This window comes from Eublepharis macularius, chromosome 18, assembly GCF_028583425.1.
Source record: "Eublepharis macularius isolate TG4126 chromosome 18, MPM_Emac_v1.0, whole genome shotgun sequence".
NCBI lineage: Eukaryota > Metazoa > Chordata > Lepidosauria > Squamata > Eublepharidae > Eublepharis > Eublepharis macularius.
In genome coordinates, this window is record NC_072807.1 from 3,036,751 (window position 1) to 3,061,814 (window position 25,064).

General features: G+C 47.5%; 1 protein-coding gene across 1 annotated transcript in view; it reads left to right on the plus strand.

The window, feature by feature from the left end:
• Positions 1-223: 223 nt before the first annotated feature.
• The window catches only part of CLSTN3 (calsyntenin 3), a 51,820-nt gene continuing 26,979 nt past the window's right edge, over positions 224-25,064 (plus strand). Inside the window, exons 1-7 of the mRNA XM_055002537.1 lie at positions 224-335; positions 6,388-6,510; positions 11,613-11,808; positions 14,185-14,393; positions 16,467-16,616; positions 17,995-18,180; positions 18,743-19,012. Coding sequence (XP_054858512.1) covers positions 245-335; positions 6,388-6,510; positions 11,613-11,808; positions 14,185-14,393; positions 16,467-16,616; positions 17,995-18,180; positions 18,743-19,012 — 1,225 coding nt within the window. The 5' untranslated portion in view covers positions 224-244. The remainder of the gene's footprint in view (positions 336-6,387; positions 6,511-11,612; positions 11,809-14,184; positions 14,394-16,466; positions 16,617-17,994; positions 18,181-18,742; positions 19,013-25,064) is intronic.

A 25,064-nucleotide genomic window follows, 5' to 3' on the forward strand; every position in this document is an offset into this window, starting at 1 on the left:
CTCGCATTGGCTGCTGGCGCCCATCAATCAGCGGCGGGCGCTGCTGACATCATGCTGCAGTAGAGGGGCTGTGCCGGGCTGGGGCAGGGAGCCGAGAGCAGCGGCGGGAGAAGCCGGGCGGGCGGACAGGCAGGCAGGCAGGCGGAGCAGCCCAGGGGCAGCCGGCGCCCACCTCGGACCAGCGCGGCGCGGCACTTGGCGCAGGGCGGGCAGAGGCGCGACTCCCTCGACGGGCTCGGGCAAGATGGGCTGGCGGCGGCCCCTCGCCTGGCGGCCCCTCGCCTGCCTCCCGCTCGGCCTCCTCCTCCTCCTCTCCTGCGCCCTCGGCAACAAAGGTGAGTGGCTCGGGAGGGCGCGCGGGAGCCCGGGCGCTGCCGCCCCCCGCCGGCGCGCCTCTGCGCCGGGCGCCTCTCGTGCCGCTCCGCACCCGCTGCCGCTGCCGCTCCCGCGGGGGCTTCGGGGCCCTTCTGCGCCCTCTCCCCGGGAGGAACGCGCCCATGCCCGGAGCCCTTTGCCCGGCTCTGCCCGGGGCGCCCGCCTCTCTGCCTCCCGGCTCCCTGCCGCCCCACCCGCACGCCCCTTCGCAGCCTCGGCTCCCGGGCTTGGCCGGCTTCTCCTCGGATTAATGACGGAGAGATCTATCATCGATCCGCGGGGGGGGGGGGGCGCTGCGCCCGGCCGGGAAGTGCTGCCAGCGCCGGCGCCACCCGAGAGGGGCTTCAGCATTCTGAGCACGGCCGTGGGAACATGCATGCACACGCACACACGCGTGCATGTCTGCGCATGAGAAGGAGCCACATCCAGGGGACGAGAAGGCACCGAGGCAAGCTCGTTGAAGGAGGAGGGAAAGAGAGGTGGAGAAGACCATTCCCGGCTGCCTCTGGTGTGCAGCAGGAGGAGTGGGTGGCAGAGCATTTGCTGCCCGGGACCACCCCTCTTAATTGGGGGGGGGGCGGGGCGGGTTGCACGGTGCCTCTGCAGCAGCATTAGGATTCTGTGCCTGATAGTTTTGCAGGTGGAGGGGGCCTAAGAGTGGGGGCTAAATATTCCCTTTTTGTGTCAGACGCCACTGGTGGGAGTCTTTGCCTTTTCTTAGTGCTTCTCTGCAGGGGGGGCCAGCACGCCCCCTCCCCTTGCCAAAGAGCTTCTTCTCAAGAAACCACCAAGGACTCTTCAAGCAGCAGATGGAATACAGCAAACGGTTTTATTCCTCTGCCAAACGCTTGTTGCCCCAGCAACAGGGTGTAGTTTGCACCAGAACACCCCCCCCTCTTTTTGGGCCAGGCCCAAAACAAAGATTATCAACAGGACTTTAAAAGCACCAGTGGTGTGTGTGTGTGGGGGGGGGGTGCGGTTTACATTACAGGGTGAAGAGAAGAAGAGCAAGTCACCTGCAGGCAACGCTGATGAGAAAAGAAGGGTCAAGAGGTGTTTTTCTGGAAAACGCATGTGCATGTTTGGCGTGTGCGTGCCTTGGAATGCATCCTGGAAAGCTGGCATCCTGACTTCCAGACCTCCTATAGGTCTGTGCTGTGCTCTTCTCTTTTGAAGTCTTCTCTGAATCCACAGAGCTGCCCTTTCCCGAAAAAGAACCCCAAAGCAGCATTCTACCAGATTTTGCACATCTCAGGTTCCCTGGACCTGACCTGCATCCTTTATGCTGTCCCAGCCCTGTGCTGCCTGCAAAGACTGACCCATGTTCCATCGTCACAGATGTCAGCTTTTCTAGGCACATTTCCCGTTCTTTCATGCCTTCAGCGTTGGCTTCCAAATGGATGCAAGAAAACAACATCTGCCTTGATGGATGAGGCCAGGGTCCCTCTAGTCCAGCCTCCTGTTTCTGACTTGAATGCTTTGGGAAGCTTATGAGTAGGACATGTATATCCTACTACTTTCCTTCCCTTAGGATTGCCTGTCTTTATTTTTTGTCCTTTGATGGTTCACAAAGGTATGCTGCCTCTGTATATGGAGGTTCAAGTTAGGTCTCCTAGGAAATGATAGCATGATAGATGCCTAGTCGCATGGATGTGCTTAAAGTAAGCCAGTTTTAAAGCATCAGCCAGCAAACTTGGATGCTTATCTGTACCTGGTGATGGTGGAGTCAAGAAATGACTTATGTGCTATATGAAAAAAATCAGTTCTGATTCTCTCTTTGCCCATGTTTTGTTCATCTGCCCTGGGCCTGGCATGGGGCAATGGGCTGGCTCCAAGTTGTGAAGCAGCCACTTCTATCGGGAAGTCCCTAGTAAATTCTGGATGCTGCTCAGGCCAACCAGGTGGGAAGCAGTTGCATCGGATCCCTGGAACATAATCTGGCAGGAAGCGCTTCTGTACGAGGCCCACAGGCATGAACGAAGGTCATGAAGGAGCAGGGTGTGCTTGCACAGGGGAGCTTCTTCTAGTGATGATTCTTTCCCACCGGGGCAGACTAGGCCATTAACTTACTGGGAAATCAGCCTGGTGGGCCCCTGCTCTAGAAGGCCACTGGCCGTCAACAGCAAAGGGACAGCAGTGTTGTTAGAGTCTCCTGTGACAGACACGTGGCAGGGCCATTCAGCCATCCCCATCTGCCCCAGGAACCCCAGCTTAATTACTGGGAAAGAGGAAGTGCTCTTTGGACGTCCGTCTCATGGACCACCATGTCTTGGGTAGGTCCTGATGCCTGTGGATTTGCAGCCAAGGCACGAAGCCCAGCTGTGCTCCCTTAGGAGTTCCACTTGTGTCAGTGGGTGTTTGCATTTTGTTTCTATTTATGCCCCAGTTTTCTTCCCACCAGGAACCCAAAGCACCTTGCAATGCTGCTCTCTCCTCTTCCATCTTCACTACAACAACTCTGTGAGTTTAGGCTCCAAGGTCACCCATCAAGTTTCCAGAGTGAGCGTTCGAATCTGGGTCTCCCAGATCCCCCCAGATCCTAGTCCAGTGCTGCGTTTGTGCTCGCTGCTCTGGGGACCATGGGGACATGTTGTTGTTGTTGTTGTTGTTGAGCTGCTGTGATCATACCAGAGGCAGTATTTGTGTGTTTGTGTTTTATTTCATTTAAGGAGGGGACTGGTTTACACCAGCAGTGCTTCTGCTACGCACAACCTGGCTGCCTGGTTTGGCTGTGAATCCTGTGAAATCTGAGCCAGACCACAACTTTTGGGTGCCTACGATGGAACATCCCAATGGCATTTCCATTGATGATGATGATATTAGCATGGACACACCATCTATCGGGACATTCTCTTGAACAAGAGTCTTAGGCACCTCCCATTCATTTCTGTGGTGCTTGCCCAGGAGAACGTCCTTTAGATGGTGCTCTGTAGGTCAGATCGGATGTTCCCCGTCTGTTCCTCTTGATGGCTCCATCCCCTTGCCTGCTTTTCTCTTTTAAGGGAACCTTGTAGGATCATCTGCCGAGCGTGAAGAGTGTGTGAAGGTCATTTCACATGGCCGTTCAGTATCGTGATGATACCAGAGGGACTTCAGCAGTAAAGAATGGGTTCTTAAGGGGTTTTTGATCTCTTCAAGCTGTAGTTGGTGGGAGCCTTCTTTCCCCAGCCAGCCCCCAGAGATCAGATTCTCCAAGATGGACATTTCATAGCTGAATGGACCAAGCCATGATTCCTTGGAGGGATGTGCCTGGAGAGGTCGTGGGCTTGTAACTAGACCATTGTGACCAAATCCCCAAGGCCTGCTTCCTCAGGGATTGGTTGTTGGGGACTTAGTGTTAATTTATAATGATTTTTCTTCCCCTCTTTTCTCCCTCTGCCCCCTCCCCCCTTTTTTCCCTGCCCTGGAGGTTGTGCGGTAAAGATTAATTTGCTATTTCTGGGTCTGTGACATTTTTTCAGAGCCTCCTGCCGGCTGCTGCCTCAATGTTGAGTCTGGCCGGACTCCAGCCAGTGGGATTAGCATGGCGAGTGATGAGGAGGGGCCAACGGGAATAGGGCACATGCCAGGACAGGGCAAAGAGAGCTGGGGGCTGGGATGGACCTGTGGGCGGAGCAGGACGTTTCAGGGGGGCATATCTGGGACTGTGGATGAGGAAAACATACTTTTCACCCTAAAGCCTTTGGCATAATCCTTAATCCTCATCCTCCGCCCAAACAAAGCCTAAAGGCACGTAACACAACCTTCAGATAATTCCAGAGGGGTAGCCATGTTAGTCTGTTGTAGCAAAAATAAACAGGAGCTTGGGGCATCATATGGACAGTTTTATCCCTGTTTCTGATTTCTAGTGAGCTCCAGTCCATGGAAGTTTAAGGTGTAATAATATTCTCTTCAGGTTTAATGTGCCGCCAGACTCCTGTTTATTCATCCAGTGTTACAGTTGTCTCTTTCTCCTCTCCCTTTGCTGCGTCTTCCACTATCAGGATTCAGGGCTTAACTACACACCACGTTGTCCTTGTGCCCCCCCCCCCGCAACTCACCTCATGTTCATCTCATTCCTGTTCAGTTCCCAGTGGGAGTTCCATGCTCAGGTCCTACTTCTCGGCGGTGCAGGGGCCTGATTTGGATCGGGACTGCAGTGAGCAGGGCGAGGCGGCTCCAACCTCTCCCCCAGTCCGTTTTCCTGGCTTGAAATAGATGGGGAAATGTACATGTAGTCCATCAGTACAATGGGGACCAATTCAGGAAGGCCGTTCTCTCGCTACTCGACGCTCGCTGCAGTCCTGATCTAAATTGGGGCCCCGCGTGCCTGGGAATTAAATTCCAAGGGGGGCATTCCCAGGGGTTGTCCGTTGTTCTGCAGGACTGCTGGGAGGCAGGAGGACAAGGGCAGTCTAGTGTATAGTTAGCCTTTTAGAGGGACAAGTTTCTTGGGACATCAAACTGTCTTGTTTGCTTATGTGAGAGAAAATGCAAGTATTTTGATGGCACCACTTACACAGCAAGGCCATTCTGCTATGGACCCATCAGACATTCTGTTTTCCATCTTCCCGTCATTTCCAAGCAGATAGATTTTGCTCTCCAGAGCTCTGTTTGCCCTGCAGTTCCTTAAGCATTAAAAAAAGGGCTAAAAACTCCAGAGTAGTTAAATCCTCACCTGCTAAAGCGCCTGGGACCTTAAAATGTTGTACATTTGGGGGCTTTATGGTGATTTATATGTATACTTGGTTACTAACATTGTGATACCGTTTTATGATGTTACGGTGTAAAATGTTCAGAGGCACCATAGATGTATGTGTGTCTGTGCGCGTGTGTGCTCACACAGAGAGCTTTTTTTGTGCTGGTGCTCACTGGTTTTGAGTACTGACATCTTTGAGGGGGGGGCTTTCCCAAATCCTAAGGGGGAATTGGTGGAAATCAGTGCAGTTTTATATATGAGTACTGGTATTTTTAAAAAAATAAAACTCTCTCTGTGTGTGCATCTATGTACCTATATCCAAAATGAGTCTGAGAAGTTTTTTCAACGGGACGTGAAACCTGATTCCATTGTCATCTGCGGAAAAATAAGCCCCGCTGAATGCTATCAAATATATCTGTGTAGGATTTTATCCTCATTGATAACTTTTGTGTCCCCCTCCCCCAGAGTTTCCTCTATTCTCCTGAAACACAAAACCATGGGGGAGGGGGCACTACAAAATTGTGAGGCTCCTGTTCTCTGTGGGGCGCCTGTGACCAGCACTGTGGTTTGTTTTCATATGTGACGTGGGGCCCAGGAGACTCTGTCTTGGGGGTTAGGAGCAGCTCTCAGCAGCCTGGGTGAAAGACGGAAATAACCAGCAGGTATCTGAGGCAAAGTAGAGGTAGGCAGTATGAGGAGGGACATTGTGAATGCCAGCCAGCCAGTGGGTTTGATCCCTCACGAGATTTTTGCATGCACAACGATCCTCGCCAAGCAGAGGTGCTAAAACCAGTCCTCTCGGTCTGCTTGCGTTAAGCTATGCCAACTGCCTTGTCCACGAGTGAAAGGTATTTCTTCTGAGAACATAGATCCAGAGGAGTTAGCCGTGTTAGTCTGTAGTAGCAAAATCAAAAAGAGTCCAGTAGCACCTTTAAGACTAACCAATTTTATTGTAGCATAAGCTTTTGAGAATCAAGTTCTCTTCGTCAGATGCATCTGACGAAGAGAACTTGATTCTCGAAAGCTTATGCTACAATAAAATTGGTTAGTCTTAAAGGTGCTACTGGACTCTTTTTGATTTTGCTTCTGAGAACAGTTTACAAAAAAAATTAGAACAGAATCATGCGAGCCTTCAGCTGTACACACCCTTGCCCCATAGGCACGCGTTTAGTTTAAAACTTAACATGGAAGTGCTTTGTGTTGCCACCGTCTCTGCCCAAGCGGAACTACGCTTAAGTCTCTTTGCCTTTCTGCTCGTGTGTTGCTGGACCCAAGATGTGATCTGTTCTACTCTTTGTCTTCCTACAACCTCTTTGCACCCTGTATTCTCTCAGCCAACAAGCACAAGCCCTGGATAGAGGCTGAGTACCAGGGCATCGTCATGGAGAACGACAATACTGTCCTGCTGAATCCGCCGCTCTTCGCTCTGGACAAGGATGCTCCAGTGCGCTATGCAGGTCTGTTGGTGAGGGAGAGGAGGTGACTGTGTGACTAGGGGAGGGAACAGGGTTCAGTGCTGCCTCCAGGCGGGGACTGGAGGTTGCCAAAATCACAACTGATCTCCAGACTACAGGGATCCATTCTAGAGAAAATAGCTACTTGGGAGGGCGAACTCCATGGCATTATACCCCGCTAAAGTACCTCTCTTCCCTAAACTCCACCCTCCCTAGGCTTCACCCCACCAAAGTCCAGGCATTTCCTAAATTGGAGTTGGCGACCCTACAGCCATCTCTGCCTGGCCCAAGTCTATTACTATTGGTGGAAATAGTTCAGGCAGGGATGATCAGCTGGGGGGAAACGATCTATGGAATATTCAATGGAAAACAATACAATTAGGCTGTCCTCACACGTCTTGGCGTAGTGCTAAACTCACGGAGTGAGGGAATCTTCATGGTGCAATTTCTGACATCATCACACCCTCGTTCCTCATTCCATGGTTTTAGCGCAATGCCGAGACGTGAAAACGGCCGTAGTCTTTAATTTAGAATTATTTGGGCTGCAATCGTAAGCACACTTATTAGAGAGCATGTCCCACTAACTCAACAGGACTTAATTCTAAGTATACGTACTTAAGATCAGACACTTAATACATTAAGTCTAGTGAAATAAAATTCAATTTTAAGAACATTATTTAAACACACACAGAGATGCTCCATGCTTGTCAGTCATCTTAATCTTTTTACTCTCAATGAGAGCGCTGGAAGCAGGAAGCAAGAATGACTTCTTCCTTAATGGCTGGGTAGAAATACTGCTGTGTCTATATACTGCTCTTCTAGACAGATTAGTCTAGTGCCCCACTCAGAGCGGAGAAAAAGTTAGTTATTATCCCCACAATACAGCTGGGGCTGAGAGGAGCGGCTTACCCAAGGCCACCTGCAGAGTTCATAGCCGTGGTGGGATTTGAACCAGCCGAACCACTTAACCACAGTGCTACAGCGGCTCATTCTGTGTTCTGTGGCAAAAACTAAAAGCCAGGTATTCGTAACCAATAAAGCCAAAGAGCCCCGTGGTGCAGAGTGGTAAGCTGCAGTACTGCAGCCTATAAGCTCTCCTCACAACCTGAGTTCGATCCTGGTGGAAGCTGGGTTCAGATAGCTGGCTCAAGGTTGACTCAGCCGTCCATCCTTTCAAGGTCAGTAAATTGAGTACCCGGTTTCCTGGGGGTAAAGTGTAGATGACTGGGGAAGGCAATGGCAAACCACCCTGTAAAAAGTCTTCCAAGAAAATGTCATGATGCAACATCCCCCCATGGGTCAGTAATGACTCGGTCCTTGCACCTTTACCTTTTTACCTAAAGCCAAAGAGAATTCATAGATCCAGAGGAGTTAGCCGTGTTAGTCTGTAGTAGCAAAATCAAAAAGAGTCCAGTAGCACCTTTAAGACTAACCAATTTTATTGTAGCATAAGCTTTCGAGAATCACGTTCTCTTCATCAGATGCATGGAGGGCAGAAGGAAAATGGCCAAATATAGAGGAGGAGAGGGGAGGAAGGGGGGAAGGAGGAGAGGGGGGATGTAAACAACTCCTTTGATATGGAGATGCAGACAGCTCCTTTTGGTGTGGGGATCAGTTTGCTTGTGTAAAGGTTCAAAGGAGTTTGCCGTGTTAGTCTGTAGTACCAAAATCAAAAAGAGTCCAGCAGCACCTCCAAGACCAACCAATTCCACTGCAGCACAAGCCTTCGAGAACCACAGCCCTCCCCGCCAGATACATCTGACAAAGAGAATTCAGTTCCTGCTTTCATGTTAGTTGTGTAGACAAATCACTAAATATAAGGAAATTTGATGATTATTCTGCAAATCTGGTCCATGTGCAAGTTCTTATCTAAACTCAGTGTTCAAAGACGCACCCTATCCAAGGAGACTTTAGGGTTAGAGATGTGGAAAAACAATTCTGAGGGAAGGGGCACTTTCTAGAAAGGGTAATCAGGTTCTAATTTTAATTGCCTCTGAAAATTTTGGGCGGCCTCCTCTCTTTTATACTGAATTGTTCATTGGCTATATTATACCCCATCTTATTTCATCATTCCCTAACGGTGAATTCCAGTTTATGAGATGTTTTATACTGTTTTTTTAATTTCAGTATTCAGTTGTGTTGTGCAGCTTTATTGCACTGTTAATTGTATGTATGGCCTTTATGGAATTGTTTTTATTACTTTGCAGTCTCCCTAGAGGTACAGTGAGAATGGTGGGCAATAAATGAAGTCAATCAATAGATAAATAAATAAGCGATGAGATGCATCCCTGAGTGTGCCACAGGGATGCGTTTTAGAGCTTATTTTTTAACTTTTGAAAATATTAAAATGATCGGGGAGCCAATCCTGCTGGGGACCATGGCTCGAGGGGATGTGGTGATCGTACTCCTGCCCCCGCCCACGTAGACAGGCCTAATTTCCTTTGAGAAGCTGGCACAAGGGAGAGTAACCCGCCTCCTTCCGCTTCAAATCAAGGCTTTGTTTAAATAAATGCAAAGAACTTGGGAGATTTGATCATAGCTTTGCCTTGTCCGTCTGTTGCGTAGTTGGGGAAAGGCTTCCTGCTGCCCATGTGCTGCACCTGTGGTGTGACAGCCTAATAGGGTGGAGGTCTGCAGCCTTTTAACATGAAAGAGCCAAACTGTGTCCAAGTTCAGAGCAAGAGATCAAGAATGAGCTGATGTAAAAAAATAGGTGCAAGATTTATGTGATCTGAAGAGAAACCAGACGAGAAGAGCTGATGTAAGAAAGCCCATGTGCACAACTGAAAATGTACAATTTAACTTTACTGATAACTGGCAAGTGGATTTAATCCAGAAAGTTTTCACAGGCCAAATGTTGATTGTTACAAGTCTTTTATTAGAAAGCGACACACCTAAAAGACCTCCCAGTAAATGATAAAGATACACAGGTGCGCCCTGCACGGTTGTTTTAGTGTACTGGCATAATCTGTGCATGGTTTGCCCTCAGATTACTGGTAACTGTTTACCTCTCATTTACCTTTGAGTAAGGAGCCCTTTAGTCCACCATCGCTCTTATCCCTCCAATATGCTTCACTGTAGAGATCTTTTTAAAAGAACTGCACTTGCTTCTATACTGGGCCTCATTTGGCTCTAGACCCAAAGCCTGTGGACCTACGTAAAAAAAGTTTGGAGTGGAAGTCCAAAGTCAGCACACAGTGGGGAGTCAGAGGCTTGCCAACACGGGCTTGGGACATTTCCGCCATAGCGTCCACCCTCCCAAACAGCCATTTTCTCCAGGAGAATGGATCTCTGTAGTCTGGTGATCAGTTATAATTCCAGAAGAACACCAGACATTGCCTGGAGGTTGGCAACTAGGGTTGCCAGGTCCAGGTTGGGAAATTCCTGCAGATTTGGGGGGTGGAGCCTGGAGAGGGTGGGGCTTTGGGAGGGGCCTCAGTGAGGTATGATGCCACAGAGTTCACCCTTCGGAGCAGCCATTTTCTCCAGGGGAACTAGTCTCTATTGCCTGGAGATCAGTTGCAATTCAGGGAGATCTCCAGCCACCACCTGGAGGCTGGCAACTCTATTGGCAACCCTAATCTTTTTTTTTTTTTTTTTTTTTTGCTAAATATTGCTGTGAACTAGTAACATGATTTATAAATGATGTTGAGGGGAGAATTGTGTGACGGATGATCCATGTGGTATATGTGGATCCTCCTCCTCATGGATGCAGCTTCAGTTGGCGTCTGTCCGGCAGCCATTTTGTTTGAGGCAGAACACTGGAAGGCGTTCATAAGGGGCTGGGATGGCCAATAGGGTTGCCAGGCATTGGCTGGCGACCAGCAGGAGAGCAAGGGGATGGGGGCAGGGGCACGATGTTGCACTGACAGCACAAGGTCAGTTTCAGCAAGTAAATGGAATTTCTGGTTGCCAGACTAGGAGACTAAGTGGGGACGTGTGAGGGGACAGCCATCAGTGATGGTGTGATGTCACTTCCAGGAAAACCTGGAATTGATGTCCCAGTGTTGGGGATGGCACTTCTTTAGAGCAATGTTTTCTTTCTGTGGCTGGCTGCTGGAGTGCTGGGAGATAGATGGTGACTCTGTGGGAAGCAGGGATGCCAGGGCAACCCCTGGCAATCCTGGGAGGATTTGGGGGGCTGAGGCAGACATGCTGGCATTGCACAAGTACAGGCAAACTATGTCAGTTTTGGAAAAAAACACAGAAGTTCTGTTTTTGATGGAAGTGACATCATGCAGTGCCCCCCTCCATTTTTCTCTGTTGGCATTTGAAGCACCAGAGCAAATGGGGAATTGCTGGGAGGCCTGGTTCTCCTGACTGAAAGTATCATCACTGCACCTGTGTGACATTGGATGATTCTCCCCAAATGCTACGATTTTACCGTAGAGATTTGGGTGAATTCTAGAATGTCATGTCAACATAGTGACAACTAGAGATGGGCACGAACTGGGAAAATTCTGAACCATGTAGTTTGTGTTTCATCACATTTCACGAACTTGCCCCAGTTTGTGAATCGGTTCATTCGGTTCGTGAAAATGTCACTTCCGGGTCAGCAGAAGGTCTGTAGAGAGGCCATCCCCCCTCCCTCCGTTGCCTAGGAAACTGATAGGTGCCAGGCTGTTCACAGTGATGAACTGAAATATGAAACAAATTAAAAGGGCTAAAATTCATCATGTTTTTTGAGAAATGAGCTCCCACAAACCATCAGTTCGCGACCCATGAACTGGCCCAGTTCGTGACAAACTTTGGTTCTTATTTTGGGTCATGCCCACCTCTAGTGACAACACTTCCAGTTATTTGTTGTAAATGACATTGCATCATAGATGCAACTCCAGTTTTTCCTCTCATTTCCCCCTCTCCTGCCCTGCCAAGTGGTAGCAGACAGAGCAGACTGAGGGAGGAGGTCTCTCACTGTTATGGGTGACCCGGTATGCCTGCTGGCCAAGGATACTTGGGGCCTTAGAAAATTCAAAGACCGTCTTTCCCTCCCACTGAACAGGGCTGATGGTTAGCCAGCAGGAAAGGGGAAGTACTGGTTTCCTACAAGGGTCTTCACATTTCTTTCCCTCTCCTCCTTCTGCTTCTCATTTCTCGGGAACCAGGAGAGATCTGTGGATTCCGGATCCATGGGGCAGGAGTGCCCTTTGAAGCAGTGATCTTGGACAAAGCCACAGGTGAAGGATTGATTCGGGCGAAAGAGCCAGTGGACTGTGAAGCCCACAAGGAGCACACATTCACCATCCAAGCCTATGACTGTGGAGAAGGACCAGACGGTACCAACACCAAAAAATCCCACAAGTAAGACTGAGGAGTCATAGTATTTAGAGTGCTGATGGTATCTTCCCTTTAAGATTTTTAACCCTAACCATTCAGGGAAGTTTTGCATGGGACAGAGGCCCGTACTGAGCCCTACATAAATATCCCCAGGGCTTCTTTTCAGGGGGAACGGAGTTCCGGAACCTCTTGAAAATGGTCACATGGCTGGTGGCCCTGCCCCCTGATCTCCAGACAGAGGGGAGTTGAAATTGCCTTCAGGGCCATCTCAACTCCCCTCGGTCTGGAGATCAGGGGGCGGGGCCACCAGCCATGTGACCATTTTCTCTGAGGGCAACCCACTGAGTTCCACCACCTCTTTCCCCAGAAAAAAAGCCCTGAATATCCTGTATTCATGACGACGACAGCAGCGAGATTGCTATATGCTCAGAAATGTCAGTGCTGCCTAAAGTAGAAGAATGGCTGTAGAAAATGATGGACTATGCTGTGCTGGCTAAATTAACACCTTTGATTAGAGAAAAGACTTTGGATAAATACTTAATCACATGGAAACCCCTTACTGACGTTTTGCTCTAAACAGAATGAGAAGAATGAATGATATGTGCATTTGAAGATTAGTTAAAGTTATGGTAGAATAAGTATTATGTTTTGATTTCTTCAAATGGAAAATTGGTAGATATTCTGTTTATTTAGACGTTCTTTTTCTTTTCTCTTTTGTCTTTTATTTTTGTTCTTTATCTTCTGGTTTTTTAAAATGTCTTTGCTTCTTTTTCTTTTTTCCTTTTTTCTTTCATTCTGTTTTTTCCTTTTCTTTCACCCCTTTTTATTTTTATTTTTTATTATATGTTTTACAAATACGTTGGAAATTTGAATTACTTTTTAAAAAAATTCAAGGAATGGGTAATCCTGTACTTTGGATCACAGATTTTTTTTAAAAAAAATACACAGCTCTCCTTTACTATATGTATTGTTAATGTAGCTACTACTTCGAGGTGCTAGTCATTAGTTATCTGATAGATATAATGTGACCTGTATACTGTTGTTATTGTTTTATTAGTAGCAATAATAACTTCTTTATTTAGAAAATGTATTTGTAGGCTCTCCAGAGACCTGCTCAAGGTGACTTACTAATAAATAATAATAATAATAATAGAATGTCTCTTAAATCCTCCAGGTGTTTCAGAAATCTTAGGACAGAACTACGTGTGGGCTTAACAAATGCATGTTACCAAACCTGCAGCTGCGAGAATGGGACCCTGGCTGGAGGGAATTAGTGCAGGCTTAACCCCTTCATGGGGCCATTGATTTTTCCCCTGCAAAGCGTCCCCCAAAATCTTTCGGGAGGGGGAGGAACTTGGCTTAGGAAATTGAAAGCAGTCCTGGGAGACAATTTCATGAGGAGAATCAGTGGGCAGGAGTTACACAACATTTCCATTTTGCAGTTCACACTTTATTCCACAAAAGGACAACATGGGATTGAAAGATGAACATAGTTGCTTTAAAGCATGTAGTTCTGCCCTTAGGATCCCATACTGGAGTCCTGTAAGGAAGGCCAGTATGTTGTTGTTGTTGTTGTAGTAGTAACAACAACAACAACATTCAATTTATATACCGCCCTTCAGGCCAACTTAACACCCACACAGAGCAGTTTACAAAGTGTGTCATTATTATCCCCACAACAATAATCACCCTGTGAGGTGGGTGGGGCTGAGAGAGCTGTGACTAGCCCAAGGTCACCCAACCGACTTCAAGTAGAGGAGTGGGGAATCAAACTCAGCTCTCCAGAGTAGAGTCCCGGCACTCTTAACCACTACACCAAACTAGAGAGGAGGGCTGAGACATTGGTTTGTCTAGAACCAGTCTTGGGGGATGGCCACATGAGATTTGAATAGTCAAACCTCATCTGTTTAAGCACTGCTCTATACCAGCTGTTGCAAGGTTCTTGGGGATTTAAACATATGTTCATGTTGTTGGACTGTGTGGGTTGGTAGGCACTGGCCAAGAAGCTGTTGGTGGTATTGGCAAGCTTAGAAGGTCTCCTTTCCCCCACTTTTGTTGGGGACAAATATGAATCTGGGGAAAATATGAAATATGAACCCACCATGATGTGTGGCTTGTATTGCTTGGGGTTCTCCATGCACATTGGTGCCTGACTCAGCCAGGGCTTCACAAAGATTACAACTCAGCCCTAGAATCTGGTTAAGAGTCAAAGCATGGAGCATATTAATATTGAATGCCTCTGAGCATACACAGAAAACACTCCTGCCACTTCTGAGTAAGCCCAGTCAGTCCTTAACTTCCTCTGATCAGAGATCAGGATGTGCCAGAATTGTGGCCTGGCACTTCTCTTCTCTAGACAGTCTCTCCCTGGCTTAGCTCTGTTCTTTCCCCCTTTGCCAGGGCCACCGTGCATGTGCGAGTGAATGATGTCAACGAGTTTGCTCCAGTTTTTGTGGAGAAACTTTACCATGTGGCAGTCACAGAAGGGAAACTGTATGACCGCATCCTGCGTGTGGAAGCCATCGACGGTGATTGCTCCCCTCAGTACAGCCAGATCTGCTACTATGAGATCCTGACTCCCAATGTTCCCTTCCTGATCGACAATGATGGTGAGGATCTAGAGTGGCCTGTGTCTACCAGATTGTCCCAGAAATTGGAGGGCAGCTGTTTTGGATGACTAGTTCAGATACAGATGTGCACTTAAGAAGCCCTAAGCATCTGGTTAGCTTTACTGTATCAGATCATTTAACTCCTGGCAAGAGGTAAACCTCTGTAAGGTTTACCTCTTGTGTCTGTTGAGACACAAATAAATACTACTACAGAATTTCTGCTTCCATTCTAAACCTTTATTAAAACATAAGTTTTCAACGTTCTTCAGCTAAATCAACTGGAAATCATACCATGCATCATTACTACATAGATTATTAAAGGAGAGCAGTTACATGAGACCAAGAAAGTATCTTACCCAGAATGCAGCAGGACGCATCCAGCACATATACAACTTGTCCTGTGCCAGCTGCACTGATTACCGATTGAATTCCGGGTTTGACTATAATGCTCAAAGGCCTAAATGGACCGGAGACCTACATACCTACAGGACTGCCTCTTGCCATATGTTCCCCAGAGAGCCCTTTGTTTGGCTGACCAACATCTTTTGGTGGTCCCTGGTCCCAAGGATGTTCACCAAGCCTCGACCAGGGCCTTTTCAGCCCTGGCACCAGCCTGGTGGGATTCCCTCTCCTTTGAGACTAGGGCCCTGCGGGACTTGTTACTGTTCTGCTGGGCCTGTAAGATGGAGACGTTCTGCCAAGCCTGTGGTGGTGGTTGAGGTTTGGGTAGCCTACTTGGTCAGCCTCTCTGCTGTGGTCTTGGGTCACTATTTAGCTGAGACATCTGCAACCTACCCTTTCTACCCCAATGAATTCCTGATTAGGTGTATTAATATCACACACTGCCACTTGAATTTGGTTTTAATTTTTATATCTGGTATTATATTATTGATTTTATATTGTATTTTATGTTCTAATATTACTGTTGTTACCTGCCTTGAGCCCGCTCATGGGGAGGGCGGGTTAGAAATGCAAGAAATTAAATTAAAGATAAACAGGTCACGGGCAAGGAGCCCTTTCCAAGAAGAAGCTCCTGATTAATTCAGCTTCTCAAATTTATTGAGTTTCAGAATCATCTCTTAACAATAACCGACTTTCCCTCTTGAAAAGGGCTCATATTCTTGGATAACTAATTGTCTTGTAACTTCAAACACCATACAAGTTTATCTATACCAGAAACATCTAAAAGTATATAACCATTGTTAGTTTATTCTTTTTATTTTAACAAAGTCTATGTAACAAAGTTTCTCATACACAGTAATATCTTTTTTGGTCCTCCACCAATACAACTATCCTTGAATCACATCTTGACTTCTGTGAAGTTAGAACGTTCCTTCTCTTCTTAGACACTCTCTGCCTCTGGGCCTCAGTGCATAGTATCTATATTCATATGGGTTACATGACTCTTCTGTCTACACAAGGCCATACAATTGTGCCATTCCTTTGTTTTGTGCCCCTCTTCAGAGTTGTTCTGTTTGGGGCCTCTAGGCTCCCTTCGTGGCATATCTAGCTGTGGGGCCAGCCGAGCTCTATTCTTGCATGGGGGGGCAACCACTAGGATCTTCTTGGTCAAATCAAGCAACTGTTCCCTTGTATTTCTGGCTATATCCATGACACAATGCTTTGGAACATTACAGAATTAAAACTATGAAACTGATGTCATCCAGGAGGCCAAACGAAAGGGAGGCATGTTCTAACTTTTTTTTAAAACATGGGGAAAGGTTTGGGGAAGCTGTCTGTGTTTGTGGAGGGTCAGCAAGCAAGGCATGGCTCTTTAAGCCAGTGTGGCGGAGTGATTAGACCATGATCTCAGAGACCCTGTTTTGAATCCCCGTTCTTCCATGGAAGCTTGCTAGATAACCTTGGGTCAGTTGTACGCACTTAACTTTACCTACCTCAGATGTTGTTGGTGGGGATAAAATGGAGAAGAGGAGAAAGATGTAAGCCGCTGTGGGTCCCCTGTGGGAAGAAAGGTGGGGTATAAATGAAGTCAGTAAATAAAGTGTTCGTGGAACTTCTGGTGTCAATATTCATCTTGACCCTAACTCTGGGATCTTTCTCGTTTTCTGCCAGGGAACATTGAGAACACTGAGAAACTGCAGGTTAGCGGGGAACGCCTCTATAAGTTCACGGTGACGGCCTATGACTGTGGTAAGAAGCGGGCCTTTGATGATGCTGAGGTGGAGATTCAGGTGAAACCCACCTGTAAACCCAGCTGGCAAGGTAAGGGACCCTCTTTTGTGTGCCTCTCTCTCCCCCTGTTCATCTCTTGATTCCACAGGGGTATCATTCGAACCCGTTGCCTTAATTTTTCCCCCTTCCTTATCTGAAGGCCTCCTCCCTTTACTGATTGGCCTTGCATGTATCAACTTAAATATCATAAAAAATGAGGGCTGTTACCTGAGTTTTAGATGATGTCATAGCAGGTGGATAATGTCTGAGCGTTCCCCAGGTGTGACAGTGTTTCTTCAGAGATGGCATCTGCCAGACACTTGTGTACGTTTCTGTATTAAAAATAATTAGCAGTGCTAAAATACTGTTGCTTGATTTATCAAGAGCACTCTTTTAATGGATTAACTGGTAAGTCAGACCACTTAGTTGAATAAACATTGTAGCCCCTAATAAATAGATACTTAAATTGTAAGCTGGGGGCAAGGGATTTTTTTCATTGTTTATATTACTCTGTGCTTTGATGGCAGCATGCAAATAATAACAATAAGGAGACTTCAAAGCAAGCAAAAGTGTGCAGCAGTTTTTCTTACTATAATGTCCTAAACAAAGTTAACTGTTTTAAGCCTGTAGATTTCAATCAGCTTGGACAGTTGTGACTCTGTTTAGGACAGCAGTCTCATAATGTCTCTAAATTTTCAGCAGGGTAGCTTTTGAGGAAGGGCAGGGTGCCATTTCAGGTTTTGTGTTGGTTCACAGCAGACTCACAGCAAGAGTTAAAAGCCTGCTGGTGGATGTATTCCCATTTTAATTGCATAAAAAGTAGTGCATTTGAAGAGAATTTGCATTGTCATTAGGAATTTTTTTTTCATACTTGCTAATTAGGATTGCCAGTTATGGAGTCTGACCTGAATTGTGGCTGAAGAGCCAATTCAGTGTTGGGGAGAAAATGGGAAGACCTGAGTTCAAATATCTGTTCTGTTGTGGAGTTCACTTTGGGCCAAGTTGCTGTGACCCAGGCCCTGACCTGGATAGCCCAAGTCTGATCTCGTCAGATCTCAGAAGCTAAGCAGGGTTGGCCTTGGTTAGTAATTGAAGACCAGGGTTGCAGAGGCAGGCAGTGGCAAACCATCTCTGTTAGCCTCTTGCTATGAAACAGCCACCAGGGGTCGCCATAAGTCAGCTATGACTTGAGGGCACTCACCACCATCCCAGTGTGACCCAGAAACTGTGTGGATAGACAGGGGAGAAGAGACTGTGCGCACTGATCTGACTTTGGAGAAAGAGCAAGGGGAGGATAAAATAAATAAATAAAAGGAGATGGATTGTTTTTCCGCATGACCGGACTTCTCATTTTCCGGGAAGCTGAGACCTGGGCATAGTCTGGATCCAGGTCCTAACACCCATTTACTCTTTTAAAAATCTCCAACAGGTTGGAATAAGAGGATCGAATATATTCCCGGCACAGGAAGCCTCGCACTTTTCCCCAGCATCCACCTGGAGACCTGTGATGAGCCTCTGTGGAACATCCAGGCCAGTGTGGAGCTGCAGACGAACCACGTGGCCAAAGGTTGTGATCGCGACAACTACTCCGAGAAGTCCCTGCGCAAACTCTGTGGTGTGTATTCTCTTAACACCCAGTTTGGATAGGAAGAGAATGAAGGAATGGGGGGAGGGTGGGTGGTCAATTTTTATGAAAATCTGTCCCAAATTCAGTGCAGCTGTTGGTGGTGGGGTCATTACCTTCATAACTTTCCTTCCAGCCGGACCAAGGGGTTGACCGTGGGCTTCCCACGCTTCTACCGATCAGAGGCAACTCTGTCATGTGGCAAAGTCAGGTGGCAGAAGGTTGATTCAATTGATTGACCAACAGAGCCTAACACTCAGGACATTTTTTCTGCACAAGGTTTATTGAGATGTATGAGACCTGTGGAAGACCACTGTAGGAATCCTTTTCCGTTAAACAGAAATTGCACAGGCAATATTCCTGGTAGTTGGTGCCCCTGTGTTAATTAGAGGGAGGGGTGAGTGCACCGTATTAATTTTCCACGCCAAACAGGACGATGTCTTGTCCTGCCTTGTCTCTAGTGAGAGATACCATTCATTGTTCTTCATTCATTACAACTTGTTGTGACTGTGCCCTCCCTTCCCCTCTCTGACCTTCTTCCACTGTCCAACAGGTGCCGCTACAGGTGAGGTAGACCTGCTACCTGTCCCTAGTCCTACGGCCAACTGGACAGCACGGCTGTCGGTCCACTACAGCCAGGACAGCAGTCTCATCTACTGGTTCAATGGCAGTCAAGCCACCCAGGTGCCGATGGGAGGTGGAACCAGTGCTCTTGAAGGGCTGAGTGACCATTTCACCCTGTCCCTGTGGATGAAGCACAGCGTGACACCAAACAAAGGCAAGCGGGAGGAGGAGACAGTGATCTGCAGCACCATGCAGAGCGGTAGGTTCTTTGTCCTTTCTCTGAACAAACAGCAGGCTAGATTGACTTCAAAACATGATGGAGGTTGGTGAGGGGGCAAGGATGCTTTGGGAGCCCTCTCTGAAAGGAGGAAGCTCCAGAGCGGGTTCTGCGGGTCAGTCGTTCTGTTTCTTCCTGAGCCCCACCCGGAAAAGTATCTGAAAAATATCTGCTGAAGATAGGGAGTGCAAAAGGACCCCTTTGCGCAAGAACCTGTTCGGTATTGCAGGAAATTCCTTTGAAGGTAGCAGCAAGCGAGCTTTTAAACTTGTGTGAATCTCTGCTAATTATGACCCATCTTTGCATCTGGGAAATGTCAGACAGATTATTTTTGTAAAAATAAACGGTAAGTTTTCAACAAGAGCAGGCTCCACAAGTCAAACGCACACCCCGCATGATGTGGTTAGAAAAAACTTAAGTTTTGCTGGAGAGGAGTCGAGCTTTGTTCTTCGCAGAGCCTTCTTGCTAAATAAGGAGGGAGCCATTGGTAGATGCTTACAGAGAGACAGATTCTGACACTATGCAAAAAAACAAAACTGCAAGAAAACCCTGTGCGAAAAAGGTTAAACGTTGTGGCCCTCAATTTCTTAATTCTTTCTTACTTGGTGTAATGGTCAAGAGCGGCAAGACTCTAATCTGGAGAACTGGGTTTGATTCCCCACTCTTCCACTTTAAGGCGGCTGGGTGACTTGGGTCAGTCACAGCTCTGTCAGAGCTCTTTCAGCCCCACTCACCTAACAGGGTGATTGTTGTGAGGATAGCAACACAATTTGTAGACCGCTCTGAGTGTGGCATTAAGTTGTCCTGAAGGGCAGTATATAAATCGAATGTTGTTGTTGTTACGCTTTTGCTAGTCACATGCAGAGATGCAAGGAGTTACGCAAGGCCCTGAAGTCCACCCAGGTCCCCGCCCTCCAGTATCCCAGCTTCTGAGACTTCACTAGGTGTTGTCTGCATGTTCTATAAATGGATTTTTTAAAAAAAATATATAAAAATGAGATTCTCAGGAAACTGACTTTTGTGCAAGGAATTAATGTTATGGGCTTTTTTGCGACTATGGAGTATACGCAAGCCCTTGCTATAAAATGTCTGCTTACCACCGTCCCTGTTCTGAGTAAGACTTGCCTTCTGTTATTGCCGTTTTTGTAAATTGGAAGAGCTTTTTTTTTTTCCTAATGTGCCACAATTCATTGGTTCTTTATTTAAGACATTTTAACCACCTTCCACCTAGAGGCCTTCAGGGCAGCTTACATTAAACAAAAACAAACATTAAAAAACACAATTAAAAGCTACCCATACATTAAAAAATGGTTACACAAAAGCCATTTTAAATTCTAAAAAGCCTTCAGCTGCCTCCTGAAGATAGAGAATGAAGGTGGGGGGGCCAAGTGCAGTTCCCTGGGGAGATTGTTCTGTAATCATGGGGCTGACCCAGAAAAGGCCCTCGTTTGTTATTGGGTGAATGACTGTTCTAGACTTTTTGCAAGGCTGCTATAGGAACACTTACAAAAAAAAACCCCATTCACGTAAGGAGAAGTGCCTGAGCTTCCAACTCTTCCCCATTTATCATTGCTGAAGATTGTTCTTTGCCTGTGTATGGGAGTGCCGACTCCCGTTCTCTTACCTGGCACAGATCTCCTGGCACAGGATACAGGTACCTCATTTTCTTCTGTACCTGTAACCTCTGGAGAATGGCTACCGGATTCCAGCCGTTAGAGCCAATCCCAGGATTAACAGCGCCAGCATCTGCACCTGGGATCAGGTGCAGATGCTGGAAGGACTCCTACAGAACTGGGGGCGATCCCTAAGAGAGGGGTCACCCATCTTACATGGACTACTTTACCAGCTCCCAGACAATGGGCACCCAGGAACCAGGAGAAAAAGGAGAAGCGGAGAGGAACGCTGTTTGGTCACTTCTTGAGTGAGACAGGAGCACCCGAGATCTCCACGGTTTCGCAATTGACCTCCATCCCGGAGAACAGTCAGAGGATCGAGCCCATGGGAGACCTTTCCCTCGGAGCATCCTAGACCACTTCAGAGAGAAGAGTGGAGAATATAGCCGCAGGTGCATCGGATTTTTGGTGGGATGATGAACTGGGACATTATGTAAGCTTCCCCTTGAAAAAGGAGGGTTGTTTACTTTGGGAGTTGGAGCCCCCTCTGGACCTTCCTCCAGAAGGAGGCCCTGAGTCACGAAGGGACTACCAGCAATGGAAAAACATTTACCAAGGGAGCTCGTTCCTTGCCTGGGACTCCCCCGAGCCGATAGATGGGACGGAAAGAAGAGGATCGTTTGGATTACCTCAGTGAACAGCTCCAGGTGATGAGATACGACCTGTTGGTGTTAACAGGACTTACCTGGTGTTGGATGAGGAGTGCAGCAGATGCTCAACGTACCCAAGTCCCGGCAGATTTACAAATAACTGGGGACCCTGGATTACCCCCTGGAAATGCTGCAGAGTGCGGTGGATTTACAATTAACCCACAAAATCGGTGGGAAACGGGAGTTGTGGCTGAGCCAAGCAACCAGGAATGGGGCCAGATGCCACAGCTACCTACACAACAGGAGGCGACAACACAATCGGTGTTGGAGGATGTACAAATACAGGGGGACCTTGGATTAACCCCTGGCAAAGTCACCAGGAGTATAAAAGCAATGATGGTACCTACACCCTGGACTGGAGTGCGGCTGGACCATCAGTCCCATTCGGGTGCCAGACACCGCAACCAAGAGAGGTGGGAGACAGGTACCAGATCCTTGAGGCCCAAATGGCAATGAGGAGAAAAGAGCTGGAGCAAACCGCCCAGCTAGTAAACGAAATGATGAGCTTACTGGTGGGATCCGGTGCACAGCTACTGCCAGAGGAGCAGGGGAGAGCTCCACAGATTGGACAAGAACAAGGAAGTGCAGAAGAGGGGAGACCAATTTTAGTGACTCCAGAACATTTTATGGGAACTCAAGTGATTCCCCTCACTGCACAGTTTCCTATAGTTACAAGGATGGGAGGGTCCATTCCACCCCATGCCACAGGGACGGCCTCTAACATACCCTCCCAGGGAGGGAATGGGCCCAAGTGGGGCCCCACAGCCTTTGACAATACCTCTGATCATGAGTGCCAATTGCCACAACGGGGATGAGAGTGTCAAGGAACCTACCAGTTCAAGCTCAAGCAAGCACAGGGGCAACGGTTGCTGCCAGTGGGAGGAGGGTACCCCTACCAGGCCAACCACAAAGAACCTCTATAATTGTCCCAACAGGGGCAGGAGTACAAATAGGACGCACCCACGGAGGAGGTCCTCAAACGAATGTCCCTCAGAGGATTCGAACGGAACACATGCAAGTGGGGCGGTCCCCCAGTAAATATCCCGCAGAGAGCCTAGGGAATCCAAGTGCAAATTTTTCAATCACAATATGGAGGGATACCGCAGGCTGCTCCAATGCCATGGAAATTTTTTCGGGACTAGGGGCATTTATTTCCGTCAGAGCACAGTCGAGTAAACCACCTGGGATCTCGAATGGTAGGAGCGGCAGCTGAGTGGTACGTAACCCTATACAACATGGGAGCACCTGAGCTACATGGTGAGGATTGAACAAGGAATTAGCTCCACCTATCATCCTCAAAGTGACGGACAATCCAAATGCACAAATCAAGTACTTGAACAGTTTCTAAGATGCTACATTAACTACCAACAAGATGATTGGTTGGACTTTATTGATTTCGCCAAATATGCATATAAGAACTCAGTGCACTCTTCAACAGGGGCCACACCATTTAAGATATGGATATGAAGGAAACAGTCTTCCTTTCACTACAACCCCTGAATCCTCACAGGGAGGATACCTGGAGAAATAGTGGACTAAGTTAACTTCCCAATGGGGAATCATTCAAAAGACTTTGGACAAAGCCAAAGAGGATTACAAAAAAATTGCTGATAAGCGCTCAGAGCAATGGGAGCTGAAACCAGGAGATTTTGTATACATCTCCACCAAAAACATAAAAGGGGAGCAACCTAGTAAAAAGCTTGGCTGGAGATATCTAGGTCCTTTCCCTGTAAAGAAAGTAATCAATGATGTAACTGTAGAAATTGAACTTCCAAAGAACTTACAACAAATCCACCCTGTGTTCCACTTCAGTCTTCTAAAGTGGGCTCCCCTACCTGATCAGTGGTATGCTGAAAGGGGCCCCCCACATCCAATGCTAGCGGATGCACATATTCACTATGAAGTGGAAGAAATCCTAGACTCTAAGACTAAGCACAACAAACTCTTTTACCTGGTCAGGTGAAAGGACTTTGATGAATTGTACAGATAATGGGTAGAGCAATCCCATATGAATGCACCCAGGCTAATTTCAAACTTCCATAGACGCTATCCTGACAAACTGGGCCCTTAGGGAGAAGGGCCATCTTTAGGGGGGCAGAATATCATGTCTGTAGCCCCTACATCCATGTCATTATTCTAGAGAATGCTAATTGCTAATACTGTGTTGCTGTGTTTTGATTTCATATTGCAAATGCTATGTGCATCACTTTCGTTTCTCCCTCTCCCAGCCTGAGAACACAGCTGGGTAATCTTTCTTTGAAGCTCACTGAAATGACCTTGGGGTATCTGAAAATGTTACTGTTTCTCTCTGTCTTGTCTAGCTGATGTATAAACTGCAGCAAAAGTTTCCCAGACTTCTTCCTGCTCAAAACTGGTGGGTTAGGGAGGGGGGAAATGAGTATTTAGACCTGTACTTTCCTCAAGCCTCAAGGAAGCTGTACTGCCTAGAAGCTTTCTTGTTTCTAAGTAAGCTGTGGGCCTGTATATGGAAATGATTTGATTTCTGAATAAAAAGTCATTTATCCAGGAACCTGTGTCTTGATGCAGTGACCCAGAGATCTGTCTGCTGTATCCTGTCATCCACAGCCTGACACGGGACAGCAAGGTCAAGCCAAAGAAACAGGCTTGGGACAAGGAACATGAGGTGGAAGTGGATGAAGCCAGTCACTGATATTTCCCATACCGAGCTTGCAGCATCGGGGTTATGGGAGCATTGGCACTGGAGTGGAGATGCTGTGTTATTAGGGTGACCCCACAGCAACAAGGCGGCCGGAAGCAGAGAATAGAACTTCAAGGGGACTGACCATAGAGGGATGGAGCCAGGCTGGTGGGAGGCCTCTGTGGGTTTGTTTAAGCCTCACTTGTCGAAGGGCCAGAGAAGATCTGCAGGGTGGTATGAACAGGCTGTGGAGTGAAGGACTCAGGGCGCTGCCTACATCACCAGGGAGGCAGAGGAAAGGATTCTCATGCATGCTGTAGCCAGGCTTCCAACCAGCATCGCTAACAGCTGGGAGTGAATACAGGAAGGAGATTGCCTGTATCTGAGGTGCTTGCAACACCCAAATGAGTTCTCCAGTGGATCCCATACACTTTAGACAGTGGCCTACAGAGCATCAGGAGAAGGTGGTAATCTTGAGCAAGCCGAAGGAAGACCGAGACAGTGTGGTGAGAGCCAGATGAAGGAGTAGCAGAGAGATTCTCACTCCACACGGGAGAACAAGCCAGTTGACCGAACTTTCTCCAGATGGCAAAATGGAGGTTTTTCTGCTCACTTTTTGAAAAGGTTACAGAGGGCGTCTGATGTTCCAGGGCCCATCAGGTTCAGTTCCTAGCCCCCTCAAATGGGAACAGCAATATACTGATCAATGAGTTTTGGTATTTGATGAGCTTTGACCCTCTCAAGCAGGCCATATTAGATAGGTATGAGATTTACAGACGAAACCTAGAGACAGAGTTCCTGAGAACATAAGGAGGGTGGTCTTCCAAGCACCAGTGTGGGAAAAGGGAGGAAGGTGCTGTACTTTGGCTGAATCCTGCCACAGAAGTAAAGACAAACTAGCAAAGAGTCCAGTAGCACCTTGAAGACTAACCAACTTTATTGTAGCATAAGCTTTGGAGAACCACAGCTCTTTTCGTCAGATGCATCTGATGAAGAGAGCTGTGGTTCTCGAAAGCTGTGTACTATTTCGTTACTACTCACTAACACGGCTA